Genomic DNA, 17,109 nt, shown 5'->3' with positions numbered 1-17,109 from the left:
GAAGGCTCCACTAGCAAAAAAAGCGCAAGGCCACACAAACCATTTGCTCCACACTCAGTGCATGGCTCCGTGCAGTGCGGTGCTTAATCCTGGGACCCAGTAGTCTGCATAGATACCTGATGCCATCTGCAGAAAACCTGTATCTTTCATATAGATGGTCATCAGGGAAGGCCAGTGGGTCCAACCGGTCCCTGAAGACCCTTTCTCGCCTGAAGGCTCTCCTCAGCACAAGTGCTTCTTCATCCACCACATCTCGCACGAATGGGCATGCCATTGTCAGAGCAGAAAGGAACACACAATTTTGGGCCTTCATATAGGCTAGTGGCCACACCTGGTGCTGGGGGGGTGGGCAAAAGAGGGCGATGCCTTATAACGATGACTTGGTTGTACTGATTGCTGGGAAAATAAAAAAAAACTTAGAAAGATGCCACCGTCCTGTGTGCTCACAATAAGAGCTCATATGTCATGGCTCACTTGACTTTACGAGAATATACCTAATTTTTATTTTGAGCTGTGTCATCTTCTTGGAGCTGGGGGAGGAAAGAAAATAATGATTAATACATTTGTGTTACAGTTAGCATACAGTGTACATTGAAGGCATATCTCACCTCCCTCTCAAGTTTTTTTATTTCAAGGTCCAGTTTCCTAATTGTCCTCTTATTTCGGACTCCAGTGCAAGATTTTCCATCTTTTTCTTCTTGTACTGAATGTCTATGTCTGCCAGTTCTATTTGGCGCCGGAGGTGGTTGCCATACAACTTTCTGATAGCTTGTGAGCTCTGTGAACACAATACAATTAGCGCAGCTGGAATTTGGCAGGATGTGGTGTCCTTTTTATTAATACGCACTATGTTGCCAGGCTGGTTTTCCCACTGTATAGCATCTGGGTCCTGTAAAAGAAATTAGATTTTTTGATTTTGATGAGGACTCCTCACCATTGTAGAGTAAATAGTACTTTCACAGTCTTAACATGATACCTCATGCCTTCTGGAATCCAGAGAGATGGTCTCCTCCTCATCATCGTCTCCATCATGTGCTGTTGCTGCTGCACTGGGGCCTTCACCCTATCACATTTAATCGGATTCATATTGAAGCTAGTAGACAAGACATGCCAGGCCTACAGTATGCCTTTGATGGAGTACTCACTGGATCAGCATCGTCTGGTGCTTGTGCTGGTGGCTCTAACAGGAACACAGTGCTGCCAGGCACTGCAAGGCAATAGGTAAACCAAAGTCAGACAGTCCAAATTGATTCAATATGAATGTGGTTGTATCCCATGTAGAGATGGAAGGACATACCTTGAATGAAGCGGGTGGCATCTTGGGAGGAACCTATGCTCGTCTCTTTCCCCGCAGGGATCCCCTCTAAGACGGGCCTGCCTTTATTTAGCTCCAAGGCCATGTCCTCTGCTGGGGTAAGGTCAGCCTTTGGTGACCCACCACCCGTGCCTTGTCTGTGGGTATTCTTTTTCACTGCTAAAACAGTACAGACAATGTGTGAGCAGGCACCTTCTGGGTACAATATATGCTTGTGCTTTGTTAAATATTAGTCAGGGACCATACCATTCTGCAGAATGTTCTTGTATTTGATTTTGACCTGCTGCCATATCCGTTTTGGCCCGTTCATGTTTAATCTACACACACACACACACACACACACACACACACATTTAATGGAGTCACACTGCAAAAATTACTTGGTATTTTTGTCTTGTTTTCAGTAAAAATATCAAAAAATGTATCATAGCTTTATACAGTGTGATGGAGTTACTTTACACAATTTCACTCATATCTGCAGTGCATTTCAATTAAAAATTTAACCGTTTCATAATTACAGTACAACTGCATTTTTGGAGATGTGAATTAAATATTTGAATTGTAATTGTGATGTTTCAGCGGAGCGGTGAGTGTGTAATTGTGCACTACTTACGCATTCAGGCGGTCTGCAATACTTTGCCACGCTTTTTCTCTTTGCTTTATCACTGTGGCGGTGTTGCCTTTCTTCTTAATTATATCTTTTACCTCCTCGTATGCCTCCATGAGGATTTGTGCTTCCGACGGGGAAAAGTACGCGGCTCTAGTTGCCATGGTAAATCAGTTAATATGTGATCTGTGGCGGGGTCTATTTGAGTGAGCCGTGAGCGCGCACCTATCCAGGATTGGTTTCACCTGGCTTAATGAATCCGTGTCTGCTCATCCTGGCTTGGTCTTTGTGCAACCAATTAAGCCTGGACGCACATGTTTTGGCTTCATTGAGCTCAGCTGAGTCATTTATCCCGGATGTCTTAATTCTACTTTTGTGCAACAGGCCCCTGGTCTGAATCGATCCTTAACCGGCTCACCCTTCTAATATCCTTTTATCAACACATTGCTAAATATTTCATTCAAATAAAATAAAATACTGCTTCAATCAAAGTAATAGCAAATATTTCACCAAGTGAAATTACTACAAAATTGCACCGTTTGGGCGTCGTCCTCGAAAACTTCCCGAGCCTCTTCATAGTTACAAATTTCCTCGACACACTCGCGCTCGATGTTGCCCTGTTTCACCTCCTCGAAGTAGCCGCTGTTGGCGCGCCTTGCTCTGGTCAAGCACCAGGTGCTTGAATGACAAACCATAAAAGAAAGACAACAACTGACATTTGGCACCTCTCCATCTTTAAAAAAAATACGACTTTATCATTTAACTAACTGTAACGCTAGATTCAAAATATATGTTTTCGAAACAAACTTACCAGCGGCAGAAATGACATTTGAAATGGCCCAAAGTGCACAAAATGTTTTCAGCAGCATCGTGGCGGACCTGAATCACCCAGAACTGGAGCGATTTGAGGTAAACAATTCCAGCTCATATGACTCCCACCCACTCCAACAGCTCACTCCCACTGCTCTGCAAACAGTTGCCACATCTGGGTGATGGTGGCCAGACCTGAACCAGAGGATTAGGCCTATGTCTTACACTACATGGACAAAAGAATGTGGACACACCTTCAAATGAGTGGATTCGGCTATTTCAGTCACACCAGTTGCTGACGTATACAATCGAGCACACAGCCATGCAATCTCCATAGACAAACAATGTCAGTTGAATGGCCCGTATTGAGCTCAGTGAGCTCAGTCAGTTCCTCAAATTTCTGCTCTGTTAGAGCTGGGCAACTGTAAGTGCTGTTATTGTGAAGTGGAAACTTCTAGGAATTAGAATGCCTCAGCCGGTAAGTGGTAGGCCACACAAGCTCACAGAACTGGACCGCCAAGTCCTTAGCGCTTAAACAAATTCTGTCCTCGGCTGCAACACTCACTACCGAGTTCCAAACTGCCTCTGGGAGCAGAATCAGCGCAAGAACTGTTAGTCGGGAGCTTCATGAAATGGGTTTCCATGGCCGAGCAGATGCACAAAAGCCTAAGATCACCATGCACAATGCCAAGCGTCGGCTGGAGTGGTGTAAAGCTCGCCGCCATTGGACTCTGGAGCAGTGGAAATGCATTCTCTTGAGTGATGAATCACGCTTCACCATCTGGACGAATCTGGGTTTGGCAGATGCCAGGAAAATGTAAAGTTTGGTGGAGGAGGAATAATGTTCTGGGGTTCTTTTTCATGGTTCAGGCTAGGGCCCTTAGTTCCAGTGAAGAGAAATCTGAACGCTACAACATACAATGACATTCTAGAAAATTCTGTGCTTCCAACTTGTGGCAATAGTTTTGGAATGAGATCTTCGACAAGCAGCTGTCTAAATACTTTTGGCCATGTAGTGTATCTTAAATATGACCTTTGATCCCTATATTTACCTGTTATAATACATTTTTCACTATCCTTTGTAATATCATAATCGTTCACAATCATTCAAATATTTGATTTCATGATATGCATCATTGAATGTATGTAGCTCAAATCAAATCAAATTTATTGATAAAGCCCTTCTTACATCAGCTGATATCTCAAAGTGCTGTACAGAAACCCAGCGTAAAACCCCAAACAGCAAGCAATGCAGGTGTAGAAGCACAGTGGCTAGGAAAAACTCCCTAGAAAGGCCAGAACCTAGGAAGAAACCTAGAGAGGAACCAGACTATGAGGGGTGGTCAGTCCTCTTCTGGCTGTGCCGGGTGGAGATTTTAACAGAACATAGCCAACATGTTCAAATGTTCATAGATGACCAGCAGGGTCAAATAATAATAATCACAGTGGTTGTCGAGGGTGCAACAGGTCAGCACCTCAGGCGTAAATGTCAGTTGGCTTTTCATAGCCGATCATTCAGAGTATCTACTGTCTCTAGAGAGTTGAAAACAGCAGGTCTGGGACAGGTAGCATGTCCGGTGAACAGGTCAGGGTTCCATAGCCGCAGGCAGAACCGTTGAAACTGGAGCAGCAGCACGGCCAGGTGGACTGGGGACAGCAAGGAGTCATCAGGCCAGGTAGTCCTGAGGCATAGTCCTAGGGCTCAGGTCCTCCGAGAGAAAGAAAGAAAGAAAGAGAGAAAGAGAAAGAGAGAGAGCGAATTAGAGAGAACATACTTAAATTCACACAAGACACCTGATAAGACAGGAGGAATACTTCAGATATAACAGACTGGCCCTAGCCCCCCGACACATAAACTACTGCAGCATAAATACTGGAGGCTGAGACAGGAGGGGTCGGGAGACACTGTGGCCCCATCAAACGACACTCCCGGACAGGGCCAAACAGGCAGGATATAAGCCCACCCACTTTGCCATAACACAGCCCCCACTAGAGGGATATCTTCAACCACCAATTTACCATCCTGAGACAAGGCCGAGTATAGCCCACAAAGATCTCCACCATGGCACAACCCAAGGGGGGGCGCCAACCCAGACAGGAAGATCACATCAGTGACTCAACCCACTCAAGTGACGCACCCCTCCTAGGGACGGCATGGAAGAGCACCAGTAAGTAAGCCAGTGACTCAGCCCCTGTAATAGGGTTAGAGGCAGAGAATCCCAGTGGAGAGAGGGGAACCGGCCAGGCAGAGACAGCTAGGGCCTATCTCTTGTTTGGAGGGTCCAAAGGTACCCCCAGTGTAAATAGACCCACTGATGCACAACAGGAGAAAGTAGCTAGGCTACAAAGTATTTAAACAACTTTATAGAATTGCTTGCTTGTTTCAATGCCTGTTCTAGTCCATGGGCCAACTGAAAAAAAATCCACTTTTGGGTGGCAAAGGTTTGATGGTATTAAATTGTTCCCCACAAGCCCCTGATCAAATTGAAATATGACAGTCTATCTCCTAAATAGTAGATTACTATGTTTTTCACACCTTTATATATCTTGTTGTATGGGAGTCTAAGCAATACAATGTTCACAGGCTGATAAAGGAATGTTGAGACAAGTTGGAATGTTCACATGCAACAATGGAACATTCTATTGTGTGGATCTCATCTTAAAAACCAGAGGATTTGGTTCATGTTTGCCATCTGATCTAATGATTTACCTAGACTGACTCATGTTTGCCATCTGATCTAATGATTTACCTAGACTGACTCATGTTTGAAAGTACAATGTTACAAATAGCCAAACTACATATTTGTTTTAGGGAAATCGGTCATACTGGGAAGTAATACCAGTCCAAGAGATCCATATCTGGTATTATATTGGTTTTATCATTGCCATCTGTAATAGTTTGTTGTATAGCAATACTCAGCATGCTAAGATGAAAGGTGTGATCTGCTATTTGTTGAGTTGTCCCAGCAAGTTAACATGAATATTTAGGTAAACACAAATTATCTAAAACAAATTAACATCTCTTCTGTCCCTGACCATCATGATCTTAAAATAATGCTCTCTAACCTTACAAGTTATTTAATGAAATATGTTGCCTTATCATTTTGTAGCCATTAGTTAAGTTGCTGGTTGACAAATTTAATAGAAACCATTAATTTAGTGATTAGAAAAAAATCCGGCCTTTTAGCACTAACCAATACATATTTCAGTAGGCTGTATACTATAATATACTATTTTTCCATTCATTGTGTAACTAGACACTATCTATAAAGGCTGTGAACCTAAGACTTTAGTACTTCGCCAGCTATGTAAGTTGACTCCCCTCATCAGCAGGCGGTTTGTTAGAATGTTATGTTGGAATGTCAGGATTCAATACTTAGATTTGACATTTAACAATATGGCATAATATTGTATATCATTATAATCACTACAAACCAGTGAAAGAACCCTTTAGGAATATTATAATTTATTGTTTGAAAATAAAATACAGAAAATAAGGCTCCAAATGCTAACCAAAGTCAGTTATATGAATAGAGTTTTTTGCAAATTTTTAGAAACATTTTGCTAATATTTTACAAAGATGATTCATTTTGCAAACCTGCCTAATTTGGTTGTGTTATCTACATATCTATCATATGTTTTTATTAGGATTAGGCATATTACACCTATTATTGTTGTGGCAATGACAGACCAATTGTCACGACTTCCACCGAAGTTCCCTCTCCTTGTTCAGTGATTGTTACTCGTATATGTGTCCTGCACCTGACTCCTTCGCTACCTTTTTTATAGATTCACAGATAAGAGTAACAATCACTGATTTACTCAATCCAAAATGTAACAAAATCCTGTTCCAAACAAGGACAAAACAGGACTCAAAATACAACACACCGGAATACACGAAAGACAATCACGTACAAAACAGAAAGGGAAACCAGGAACATAATTATGAGATGGGAACCAGGTGTGTAAACAGACAAAACAAAAGGAAAAATGAAACATGGATCGGTGGCGTCTAGAAAGCCAGTGACGGCGAAAGCTGCCCGAACAAGGAGAGTGAACAACTTCGGTGGAAGTCGTGACACCAATCCAATTAAAGCTAACTGGAGCTGGTTGGCGGCCATTTGGGAAAATGTGTACCCTATGGTAAATTACTAATAGCTAGGCATCATTGTTTAGAATTTGACTTGCTGTATGTAAAGTTTGCTGGTACACCTGTAAAGGATGTCATGCTGCTTGCCTAGTGAGTACCACTTTCTCCCGATTCTGCCCACACCTGGCACAAACTTGGGACCACCCTCATTAAGCGTCTTACCAGTCAGCGCCACGTGAAAAGCCAGCTATTCGTTGGTGCTTGTGGGGACACTTCAGGCTGAGGAGTAAGTTTCACACATACCCATGTGCAACACGCTCATTATGAAGACATCTTGCCAAAATGGGTAACCTGTACCTCTTTGCTGGACGTAATACATTCCAATGGGATTTCAAGTAGGGTGCAATATATACGGGGAAGGTTTCACATCACGTCTTCATTTTAACACAATTTACAGAATCATATTGCATATCATGTTAATCAATAGACATCAGTGAATGCTTCTAGAACAGTGTTTTATTGTAATATATTTGAAACTGTTACAACACTCAGCAATTCTGACAGCCTTTGTGTTCATATGTTTACCACTATTCTGGTCGTATTTTCCTAAATACATATAAAATTGCCTTAGTTTAAGAAGATTGTTCCCTGATAATACAAAATTACATTTTATACCCTCAATCCTGTTGGCCCAACTAACTGCACAGGGGTCATAACATATAATGACAGTGACTGTCCTCTTTCTTATAACATACACAAAGAGCCTGCGGGGTCTGAGCAGAATGCAAGCAGCTTTGTTTTAAGATGGCAAATGCATTGTAATTGAACACCAACTTATGTAAGAGTCAGTTTGCCTTAATGGTTATCATGACACAGCAGAAGGGTCAGTTTACTTTGGCATCAATCAAGCGTTTATTAAATAAAAAAAATCTGAGGGAAATCAAACCATAAAATCAACAAACATACAGAAAAACTTTAGAAAGTGTAGTTGAAGCACAAGAAACAAAACATGATAAATATAAATACTATAATCTGAAAGCCAAATATGGTTTCAGGTACTACGAGTTGAACCCAATAAGGTACTAGGCTCAGCACTGCTCCTGTTCTGTGACACTTATAAGACTGCATTTGGATTGGCCGTGGTGTTTTGCAGTGTAGTCGTGGTGTTCTGTGGCTGTGCTGTCGGCTGCGTTGTCGGCTGCACTGTCGGCTGCTCTGCCGTGTAGTTGTGGATCCAGTCCAGGTAGTTAGACACGCGGGTGTAAATCCCGTAGTTCCCCGGCCGGGCGCACCCCTTTCCCCAGCTGACGATACCCAAAAGGAACGTGGTGTCTCTGTAGCGGGTGACCAGTGGTCCGCCGCTGTCCCCCTTACAGGAGTCCTGCTTGCCCTCGATGTAGCCGGCGCAGAACATGTTAGCCGTTAGCGTGACACCGCTCATCTCAACGCAGTCCTGGGTACGTATACGTGGCACCTCCAGCCTCCGGAGGACACGTGACGTAGGGCCGTTCTCGCTGCGCCGGCCCCAGCCACTTACCATGTGGAGGTTGATGGCCCAGAGCTCACGCTCCGCCATCGAGCGGGTGGGCAGGCAGACGGGCACGGCGAAAGGCGTCATAGTGATGGCAGTCTTCAGACGTAGCAGGGCGATGTCGCTGTCCGCCGTGTCTGACACGTAGCTGTCGTGCATGATGATCTCTGCCACATCTATGGTCTGTTCCGTACCCTCGTCTTTCTCTGTGTCATGTTCACCTGGGCACATGCAGAAAAGGTTGAAACAACTCAGACTTCAACACACAACAGCTGTATTGACTCTTTTCTAAAGAAAAACAGTCCATACCTGCCACCACCTTCAGGTGCTGGGCCTTGATATTCTCCAAGCAGTGAGAGGCAGTGAGGATCCAGGTGGGTTTGTAGATGACTCCTCCACAAAAGCCCTTCTCATTTCTCACTAACAACACCTGTAGAAACACACCGTGGGGAAAGAGACTTCACCTCTACGTCAGATACATAAACTTGTCCGCCACCACTGGTTCATACTGTACCTGCCAGGGGCAGTGACCCTTAGGGCACTCTGTTCCCCCCACGATGCGTGAACGGGGGTCCAACGGTACGTCTCCCTTCTCGGAGGCGCTGCCGTGCAGGACAGGAACCTTCCCACAGGCCATTGTTTCTGGAGCCACGAGAGACCAGAGGTCATACAGTGCCTTCAGATAGTATTCAGACCCCTTGACTTTTCCCACATTTTGTGACGTTACAGCCTTATTCTAAAATTGATTCAATTAATACAAATCCATAGCAATCTACACACAATACCCCATAATCACAAAGCGAAAACAGGTTTTAACATTTTTGCACATTTATTACAAATAAAAAACAGATACCTATTTACATAAGTATTCAGTCCCTTTACTATGAGACTCAAAATTGAACTCAGGTGCATCCTGTTTCCATTGATCATCCTTCAGATGTTTCTACAGCTTGATTAGAGTCCACCTAGGGTGACTTCAATTGATTGGACATGATTTGGGAAAGGCACACACCTGTCTATTTAAGGTCCCACAGTTGCCAGTGCACGTCAGAGCAAAAACCAAGCCATGAGGTCGAAGGAATTGTCCGTAGAGTGCCGACATATATCTGAGGAAGGGTACCAAAAAATGTCTGCAGCATTGAAGGTCCCCAAGAACAAAGTGGCCCACATTATTCTTAAATGGAAGAAGTTTGGAACCACCAAGACTCTTCCTAGAGCTGGCCGCCCAGGCAAACTGAGCAATTGGGGGAGAATGGCCTTGGTCAGGGAGGTGAACAAGAACCTGATGGTAACTCTGACAGAGCTCTAGAGTTCCTCTGCGGAGATGGGAGAACCTTCCAGATGGGAAACCACCTCTGCAGCACTCCACCAATCAGGCCTTTATGATAGCGTGGCCAGATGGAAGCCACACCTCAGTAAAAGGCACATGACAGCCCACTTGGAGTTTGCCAAAAGGCACCTAAAGACTCTCAGACCATGAGAAACAAGATTCTCTGGTATGATGAAACCAAGAATGAACTCTTTGTCCTGAATGCCAAGAGTCACGTCTGGAGGAAACCTGGCACCATCCCTAAGGTGAAACATGGTGGTGGCAGCATCATGCTGTGGGGATGTTTTTCAGTAACAGGGATTGTGAGAATAGTCAGGATCGAGGCAAAGATGAACAGAGAAAAGTACAGAGAGATCTTTGATGTGCCTTGCTTGTAGCGTCATACTCAAGAAGACTCAAGGCTGTAATCGCTACCAAAGGTGCTTCAACAAAATACAGAGTAAAGGGTCTGAATACTTGTAAATGTGATATCATTTTTTTATTTTTTATTAGCAAACATTTCTAAAAATCTGTTTCTGCTTTGTCATTATGGGGTATTGTGTGTAGATTGATGAGGAAAAAGGCTGTAAAGTAACACATTTTCTTACAAAAAGTAAAGGGGTCTGACGACTTTCTAAATGCACAGAGGGTGTAAATACTACCACCAGAGGGTGTATATACTACAACCAGAGGGTGTATATACTACAACCAGAGGGTGTATATACTACAACCAGAGGGTTCTACAACCAGAGGGTGTATATACTACAACCAGAGGGTGTATATACTACAACCAGAGGGTGTATATACTACAACCAGAGGGTGTATATACTACAACCAGAGGGTGTAAATACTACAACCAGAGGGTGTAAATACTACAACCAGAGGGTGTATATACTACAACCAGAGGGTGTATATACTACAACCAGAGGGTGTATATACTACAACCAGAGGGTGTAAATACTACAACCAGAGGGTGTATATACTACAACCAGAGGGTGTATATACTACAACCAGATGGTGTATATACTACAACCAGAGGGTGTATATACTACAACCAGAGGGTGTATATACTACAACCAGAGGGTGTATATACTACAACCAGAGGGTACGTCCCAAATGGTGCCCTATTTCCCTATAGAGTGCACTACTTTTGTTAAAGTACTACACTGAGTGTACAAAACATTAGGAACACTTGCTCTTTCCATGACATACTGTAGACTGACCAGGTGAAAGTTATGATCCCTTATTCATTCCGTGTAGATGAAGGGGAGGAGACGGGTTAAAGAAGGATTTTTAAGCCTTGAGACAATTGAGACATGGATTGTGTTTGTGTGCCGTTCAGAGGGTGAATGGGCAAAACAAAAGATTTAGATGTCTTTGAACGAGGTATGGTAGTAGATGCCAGGCACACCGGTTTGAGTGTCTCAAGAACTGCAGCGCTGCTGGGTTTTTCACGCTCAACAATTTCCTGTGTGTATCAAGAATGGTCCACCACCCAAAGGACAACCGTGGAAAGCATTGGAATCAACAAGGGCCAGCAACCCTGTGGACCGTTTTAGATACCTTGTAGAATCCATGCCCTGACGAATTGAGGCTGTTATGAGGGTAAAAGGGGATGCAACTCAATATTAAGAAAGTGTTCCTAATGTTTTGTACACTCAGTGTATAGGACATAGGATGCCATTTGGTATGCATCCACAGATAACATCATACATGATGACAATACAACTGATCATACAAAGTTGACATGGCACATGGCCTGTGGCTGTGACTGCTAACCTTGTGTCAGGCAACGCTGTCCATCAGTCCCCAGGAAATAGCCGTCTGCACATGAACAGTTGCGTCGCCCCCCCTCCTCCTCGCAGAAGTGCTCACAGCCCCCGTTCTCATGCAAGCAGGAGTCAGGAATGGCCTTGAATGCTGACATAAAGAATGTGTTTATGTAAGTAAATGGGAAAAAGAAACCTTGGAAACTAAAGTTTCCACAGAAACGTCTCCCATCAAGAACTCTTACCTAGCTCACAGTTCCGTCCACTGAAGCCTGGCAGGCACAGGCAGGTGTAAGAAGATCCTGATGTGCTAGAGCAGCTTCCTTTGTTCTGGCACGGGTCAGATTGGCAGCTGTCTTGAACTGTAAGGATGAATACATTTGTGTACATTTGGGATCTCATGGTCAACAAAGATGTTAAAAGATTAAAATATAGTGGTGGTGGTGTCTGGGTATTTGTGACTGTAGAAATGACACACTGCACAGAAGCTCACCATTGTAGTTTCTCCAGAACTCCTCCTAAGGGAAGAGAATGGGGACAATTCACTGAGGTCATTATTGTTTTTTTTGCCTATCATGCAGACTATGGTCTGTTCATGATCAGATTGTGGTTCAACCAGGCACTGACCGTAGCCTGTTCGTGCTCAAACACTTCCCGCGCCTCCTCTTTGGAACACTTCTCCTCAAGGCATTCTCGCTCCAGGTCCCCCCTTTTGAGCTCCTCGAACCAGCCGCTGTTGGCACGCTTAGGCCGGATGAGGAGGCCATGGGCCTGGTCCCGCGCCAAGAACACTGCAAGACCGGAGGAGAGGGGAGTTGTACACACAGACACATAGACACATATGCACAAACACACACAGACACACACATAAAAACACACACAAACACACACACACACATGCACAAACTGCACACAAGCAAACAGGTAGATATGTATTGTACATAAATGAATGCATATTTACAAACTAAAGTTAGAAACACACACACAAACACATACGTAGGGGTAAGTTAACTTACCTGAGGCGGGATGACAGCAGCGGATACTTAATGTAAGACAGAGAACATGAAGCCACATGATGACTGCCCTCAGAATATCTAAGCACACTGTCGCTCTCTGTTCCTCTCAGTCCACAGGTCCAAAGTCTGGACAAAATCCTGATTTGGGCCCTAACCCTCCCCTAACACGTGCTTACCTTCCTCTGTCATTGACCCTATGCAGGCTCTTCCTCCCTTTCACAGCCCCTTTCACAGCCCCTCCCACTCTTTCAGTTACATTACTGATCTCAGGGCTACATGCACGCTAAGTTGTGTTATGTTTCTTATCAGTTAGGAAAACAATCCAACTTTATTTTCAAATAACTATTTATTTATTCTGTTAAAAATTGGATCAAAGAAAATATATATCTTAGGGTTGTCTAAGAAACTATAAAGATTAATGTCATCATTATATTTAGAGTTTATATCTTAATCCAGATTCTAGTTTGGAGCAGGATTGTGTCTTGGCTATTATCAGTGTTTTTTGGAGGGGTGTTTTTAAATGGACGCTCCCACTCAGCCGGTCGCCATGGTCTGATTGATCCAGTCCAGGAAGTTAGAGACGCGGGTATAGATTCCATAGACGTCCTCTTGGGCGCACCCTTTACCCCAGCTCACCACTCCCGTCAGAAACCAGGTGTTCTTGTAGCGGGTGACCAGGGGCCCTCCGCTGTCCCCCTGGCACGCATCCTTTTTCCCATCCCTGAACCCAGCACACAGCATGTTCATGGTCACATTGAGGCCTGTGGTGCGACACTCCTGTAGGGGGACCCGAGGAACCTCCAGCCTCTGGAGCAGAGTGGACGGGGGTCCCGACTGAGCCAGGCGGCCCCAGCCACTCACCACGGAGGTGCGCATGGCCCCCAGTGTGCGCCCGAAGGAGCCGTCCAAGGCGGGCAAGCACACAGGCACCACGAAGGGTCCAAGCACTACTTCCCTCTTGAGGTAGAGCAGAGACAGGTCCCGGTCTGTGGAGGTGTGGTTGTATTGGGGGTGGATCAGCATCCTCGTCACCCGGCGAACCTGCTCTGTGCCCTCCTTCTTCGCACGGTTGTGTTCACCTTGAAGGGGGAGGAACTCAGGATCAGTGGACAGTGAACACTAAGAGGTGATAGTTAGAATTGGGTTTTGTGGCAGCTGAGATACTGGGAGCGTTGAGAGAACACTGTAATACCATTTGCCCACTCACCCACTGTGACTTGCCAATGGGAGGCAGTCGTGTGCCACATACAGTGGGCAGCAGTAAGGATCCAATGTGGAGCCAAGAGGATCCCCCCACATTTATATTCATTCATGTACTCCAGCATAACCTGCAGTGACAGAGGGAGAGGAGAGTGTGAGACAGACATAGATCTGGATCTAGCCATGTGTTGGTCAGTCAATAACTACAGTGCAATGCTATACCTGCCATGGGCACTCTCCCTTAGGACAAATTGTGCCTTTCACAATTCGGGGCCCAGGCCTGAATGTTTTCACAATTCTTCCACAGGGAAAAGGAACTAAGAGGAGAGAGAGCGAGCGAGAGAGAGAGAGAGAGAGAGGGAGAGGGAGAGAGGTTAGGAGTTGAGGATAAAGAGAGAATACAGGCAAGAGAAGGACTAAAAAAGGAGAAGATTAAGTGCTTGTATGGAGATGGCCTCAAGAAGCACAGGGCTGTTGGGAGTTGTAGTTGTTAGGGTTTGGCCCAGTGTGATACAGACCTTGGGGTATGCAGCTACTGCTGTCATTGTCCAGGCTGTACCCAGGGGCACAGTGACAATGGTGAGACAGGTCTGGAAACTCTGTACAGAAGTGCTCACATCCCCCATTTCTGTACAGACAACCATCATAAGAGTTCATCAAGGCTGTGGAGGTGGCGATAGAGACAGACAGGAACCAAGAGACAAGAGAAATGGAGACCATTATTGAAGAAAATCCAAGAGCCAATTTCAGTGATTCGACAGAGGTGTGTTGTACCTACTTTGGCCACAGTTTCGTCCATCAAACCCAGGGAGACATATGCAGATGTAGGTGTTCACCTGACCTACACAGGTAGCCCCATTCAAGCAGGGGCCAGACTCACACTGATCCACCACTACAGACAGAGACAATATTAGAGTTATTATTAGAACCATTATAATGAGAAACGAGAAATATATGTAGATTTGGCTAAATGTACAGTACCAGTTGAAGGTTTGGACACACCTACTCATTTATTTTTTACTATTTTCTACATGGTAGAATAATAGTGAAGACGTCAAAACTATGAAATATCACATATGGAATCATGTAGTAACCAAAAAATTGTTAAACAAATCTAAATATATTTTTGATTCTTCAAAGTAGCCACCCTTTGCCTTGATGACAGCTTTTAAAACTTTTTTGGGTTACTAAATGATTCCATATGTGTTATTTCATAGCTTTGATGTCTTCACTATTATTCTACAATGTATAAAATAGTAAAAATAAAGAAAACCCCTGGAATAAGTAGGTGAGTACCCTGAAGATAGCCTACCTGAGTAGCTCTTCCAGAACTCCTCCTGCATAAAACAAGAGAGAGGGCTATTTAAAAAGACTCTAATGTTCTGGGACAAATATGGAGAACCTACCTCCTCAGATTCCATCTGATCATTCAGTTTAAACTCACCAATTGTTCGGGGAGGGTGAAGATCTCCCGTGCCTCCTCGTAGCCACATTGCTCCTCCAGACACTCTCTCTCCAGGTCTCCCAGTCTCAGCTCCTCCAGCAGGCTGTTAGCACGCCGCGACCGCTGATGATGGAGCACCTCATTGGCCTCCTGTGTGCTCAGGAACACTGGAGCTGCCAGGACGGGACATGACTGCTCACACTACATAGACTTTAAATTGATAGCCATCCAACAAACTTCCACAGGAACAGAGTACCAATAGTAGGAAAAGGAAGAAGAATCCCAATGAAGACCACGGGTGGTTGAAAAGTTGCTATTACTGCACACACAAGGCTGTAAACAGTCTCTGTACAGTCAGACTGACAGAAAGACAGATAGAAAGACAGGAAGTCAAGCAGGGCATTGAATAGCCAGCAGCGTGTGGTGCTGTATTTGAAAGTTACAGGGCTGAACCAAGAACCACCAAAGTAATTCACATCCTCAGATCTCAGACTCACCTCCAGGGAGTCCGGTACAGGCTGGGATATAGAGGGCCAGCAGGATAAGGTGTCTGAGCTTCACTTTCAGAGCGTCCGTGGTCGTAGACGACTCCATTACTGAGCTCTCAGGGCTCAATCCAAGTTCAGTCCTCCCACAAACACATACTCCACAAACACACGCACAGCAAATCAGTCTCTCTCTCCCCTCCCTGACAGAACATGTATCAGGGTAAACCCACAGGGCAGTTGACTGGGAGACTAACATTGTGAAATACAATGACTGGACTGGAGCCATGGAGGCATTACTAGTATCACACCAACAGGAGGTGCTGTTGTATAACAACACAGTGGAGGCAGGATATTTGTCCACATGATAAAGCATGTATTCAATGTATCAAAACTGTAAATAACTCATTGTTGATCAAATGTGCAGTTACTGCTCTTTTGCTTTGTAAGGCAGTATAGTTTACAGTGCAGAAAGCTATAATGGCTCTGAGGCAACATATCCTCAATGCAGCTTCCTAAAATAACTGCCCACATCAATATTAATGTAGTCTATTGCCACTATAGAACTAACAGTTCACATTGAGGGAGGGAAGACAGAAGTGTCACTGAGGAAGATATAGGGCCTTCAGAAAGTATTTCTACCCTTTGACTTATTCCACAGTTCCTTGTATTACAGCCTGATTTCTAAAAGGATCAAATTCACCCATCTACACACAATACCCCATAATGACATGTTATTAGAAATGTTTGCAAATGTATTGAAAATGAAATACAGAAATATATAATTTACATAAGTATTCACACCAGAGTCAAAACCCTTGGGTAAGTCTCTAAGAGCTTCACACACCGGGATTGTGCAACATTTGCCCATAATTCTTTTAAAACATTTTCAAGTTCTGTCAAATTGGTTGTTGATCATTGCTAGACAACCATTTTCCATAGATTTTCAAGCAGATTTAATTCAAAACTGTTACTCGCCCACTCAGGAACATTCACTGTCTTCTTGGTAAGCAACTCGTGTAGATTTGGCCTTGTGTTTTAGGTTATTGTCCTGTTGAAAGGTGAATTCATCTCCCAGTGTCTGGTGGAAAGCAGATTGAATCAGGTTTTCCTCTATGATGTTGCCTGTGCTTAGCTCCATTCCATTTATTTATATGCTAAAAAAAACTCCCCAGTCATTAACGATTACAAGCATACCCATAACATGATACAGCCACCAATATGCTTGAAAATATGGAGAGTGGTACCTAGTAATGTGTTGTATTGGATTTGGCCCAAACATACGTTGTATTCAGGACAAAAAGTGAATTCCTTTCCCACATTTTTTGCAGTATTACTTTAGTGCCTTGCTGCAAACAGGATGCATGTTTTGAAATATTTGTATTCTGTAGATGCTTCCTTCTTTTCATTGTCATTTAGGTTAGTATTGTGGAGTAACCACAATGTTGTTGATCCATCCTCAGTTTTCTCTTATCACAGCCATTAAACATTGTAACTGTTTTAAAGTCAACATTTTTTACCTTTATTTAACTA

The 17,109-nt window shown here is 44.0% G+C and overlaps 3 protein-coding genes across 5 annotated transcripts; all 3 read right to left on the bottom strand.

Moving 5' to 3' along the window:
* Positions 1-8: 8 nt before the first annotated feature.
* On the bottom strand, positions 9-2,953 carry LOC135567332 (uncharacterized). Of its 2 annotated transcripts, XR_010462332.1 has the most exons (10): positions 2,734-2,953; positions 1,929-2,600; positions 1,562-1,632; positions 1,298-1,474; positions 1,146-1,207; positions 977-1,063; positions 848-889; positions 609-778; positions 495-530; positions 9-396 (listed from the first exon to the last, which is right to left on the bottom strand). XR_010462332.1 is itself a non-coding variant. In XM_065014760.1 (9 exons), exons 2-8 carry the CDS (start codon positions 2,084-2,086, stop codon positions 626-628), a joined length of 750 nt encoding a protein of 249 aa, XP_064870832.1. In that variant the 5' UTR covers positions 2,087-2,600; positions 2,734-2,953; the 3' UTR covers positions 9-530; positions 609-625. The 2 variants fall into 2 exon arrangements, 1 of the variants encoding a protein (XP_064870832.1); XM_065014760.1 differs by having other exon boundaries at positions 9-530.
* A 4,363-nt stretch (positions 2,954-7,316) lies between these two features.
* On the bottom strand, positions 7,317-12,605 carry LOC115116837 (coagulation factor VII-like). Its single transcript, XM_065014758.1, has 8 exons — positions 12,448-12,605; positions 12,059-12,222; positions 11,925-11,949; positions 11,677-11,793; positions 11,442-11,582; positions 8,868-8,995; positions 8,663-8,783; positions 7,317-8,574 (listed from the first exon to the last, which is right to left on the bottom strand). Exons 1-8 carry the CDS (start codon positions 12,503-12,505, stop codon positions 7,937-7,939), a joined length of 1,392 nt encoding a protein of 463 aa, XP_064870830.1. The 5' UTR covers positions 12,506-12,605; the 3' UTR covers positions 7,317-7,936.
* Positions 12,606-12,707: 102 nt separating this feature from the next.
* f7l (coagulation factor VII, like) lies at positions 12,708-15,975 on the bottom strand. Of its 2 annotated transcripts, none has more exons than XM_065014757.1 (8): positions 15,589-15,975; positions 15,092-15,258; positions 14,960-14,984; positions 14,426-14,539; positions 14,166-14,309; positions 13,870-13,964; positions 13,655-13,775; positions 12,708-13,526 (listed from the first exon to the last, which is right to left on the bottom strand). In XM_065014757.1, the coding sequence occupies exons 1-8, from the start codon at positions 15,950-15,952 to the stop codon at positions 12,982-12,984; spliced, it is 1,575 nt and encodes a 524-aa protein (XP_064870829.1). In that variant the 5' UTR covers positions 15,953-15,975; the 3' UTR covers positions 12,708-12,981. The 2 variants fall into 2 exon arrangements, with proteins under 2 accessions (XP_064870829.1, XP_064870828.1); XM_065014756.1 differs by having other exon boundaries at positions 15,092-15,264; positions 15,589-15,974.
* Positions 15,976-17,109: the final 1,134 nt, after the last annotated feature.

Source organism: Oncorhynchus nerka, unplaced genomic scaffold (genome assembly GCF_034236695.1).
Source record: "Oncorhynchus nerka isolate Pitt River unplaced genomic scaffold, Oner_Uvic_2.0 unplaced_scaffold_121___fragment_4___debris, whole genome shotgun sequence".
Lineage (NCBI taxonomy): Eukaryota > Metazoa > Chordata > Actinopteri > Salmoniformes > Salmonidae > Oncorhynchus > Oncorhynchus nerka.
This window is presented reverse-complemented; position numbering and strand designations above follow the sequence as displayed.

What these genes read in the sequence shown, in the direction of transcription:
- f7l (XM_065014756.1), bottom strand. Translation starts at nt 15,952, where the DNA reads ATGCTTTATCATGTGGACAAATATCCTGCCTCCACTGTGTTGTTATAC. An exon ending in CTGTACCGGACTCCCTGGAG is followed by an intron (nt 15,265 to 15,588) that starts GTGAGTCTGAGA and finishes CCGTCCTGGCAG; the next exon opens with CTCCAGTGTTCCTGAGCACA. An exon ending in TCACCCTCCCCGAACAATTG is followed by an intron (nt 14,985 to 15,091) that starts GTGAGTTTAAAC and finishes TGTTTTATGCAG; the next exon opens with GAGGAGTTCTGGAAGAGCTA.
- LOC135567332 (XM_065014760.1), bottom strand. Translation starts at nt 2,086, where the DNA reads ATGGCAACTAGAGCCGCGTACTTTTCCCCGTCGGAAGCACAAATCCTC. An exon ending in ATTGCAGACCGCCTGAATGC is followed by an intron (nt 1,633 to 1,928) that starts GTAAGTAGTGCA and finishes GTGTGTGTGTAG; the next exon opens with ATTAAACATGAACGGGCCAA. An exon ending in AAAACCAGCCTGGCAACATA is followed by an intron (nt 779 to 847) that starts GTGCGTATTAAT and finishes TTGTGTTCACAG; the next exon opens with AGCTCACAAGCTATCAGAAA.
- LOC115116837 (XM_065014758.1), bottom strand. Translation starts at nt 12,505, where the DNA reads ATGTGGCTTCATGTTCTCTGTCTTACATTAAGTATCCGCTGCTGTCAT. An exon ending in TTGAGCACGAACAGGCTACG is followed by an intron (nt 11,950 to 12,058) that starts GTCAGTGCCTGG and finishes CTCTTCCCTTAG; the next exon opens with GAGGAGTTCTGGAGAAACTA. An exon ending in TGGACGGAACTGTGAGCTAG is followed by an intron (nt 11,583 to 11,676) that starts GTAAGAGTTCTT and finishes TCTTTATGTCAG; the next exon opens with CATTCAAGGCCATTCCTGAC.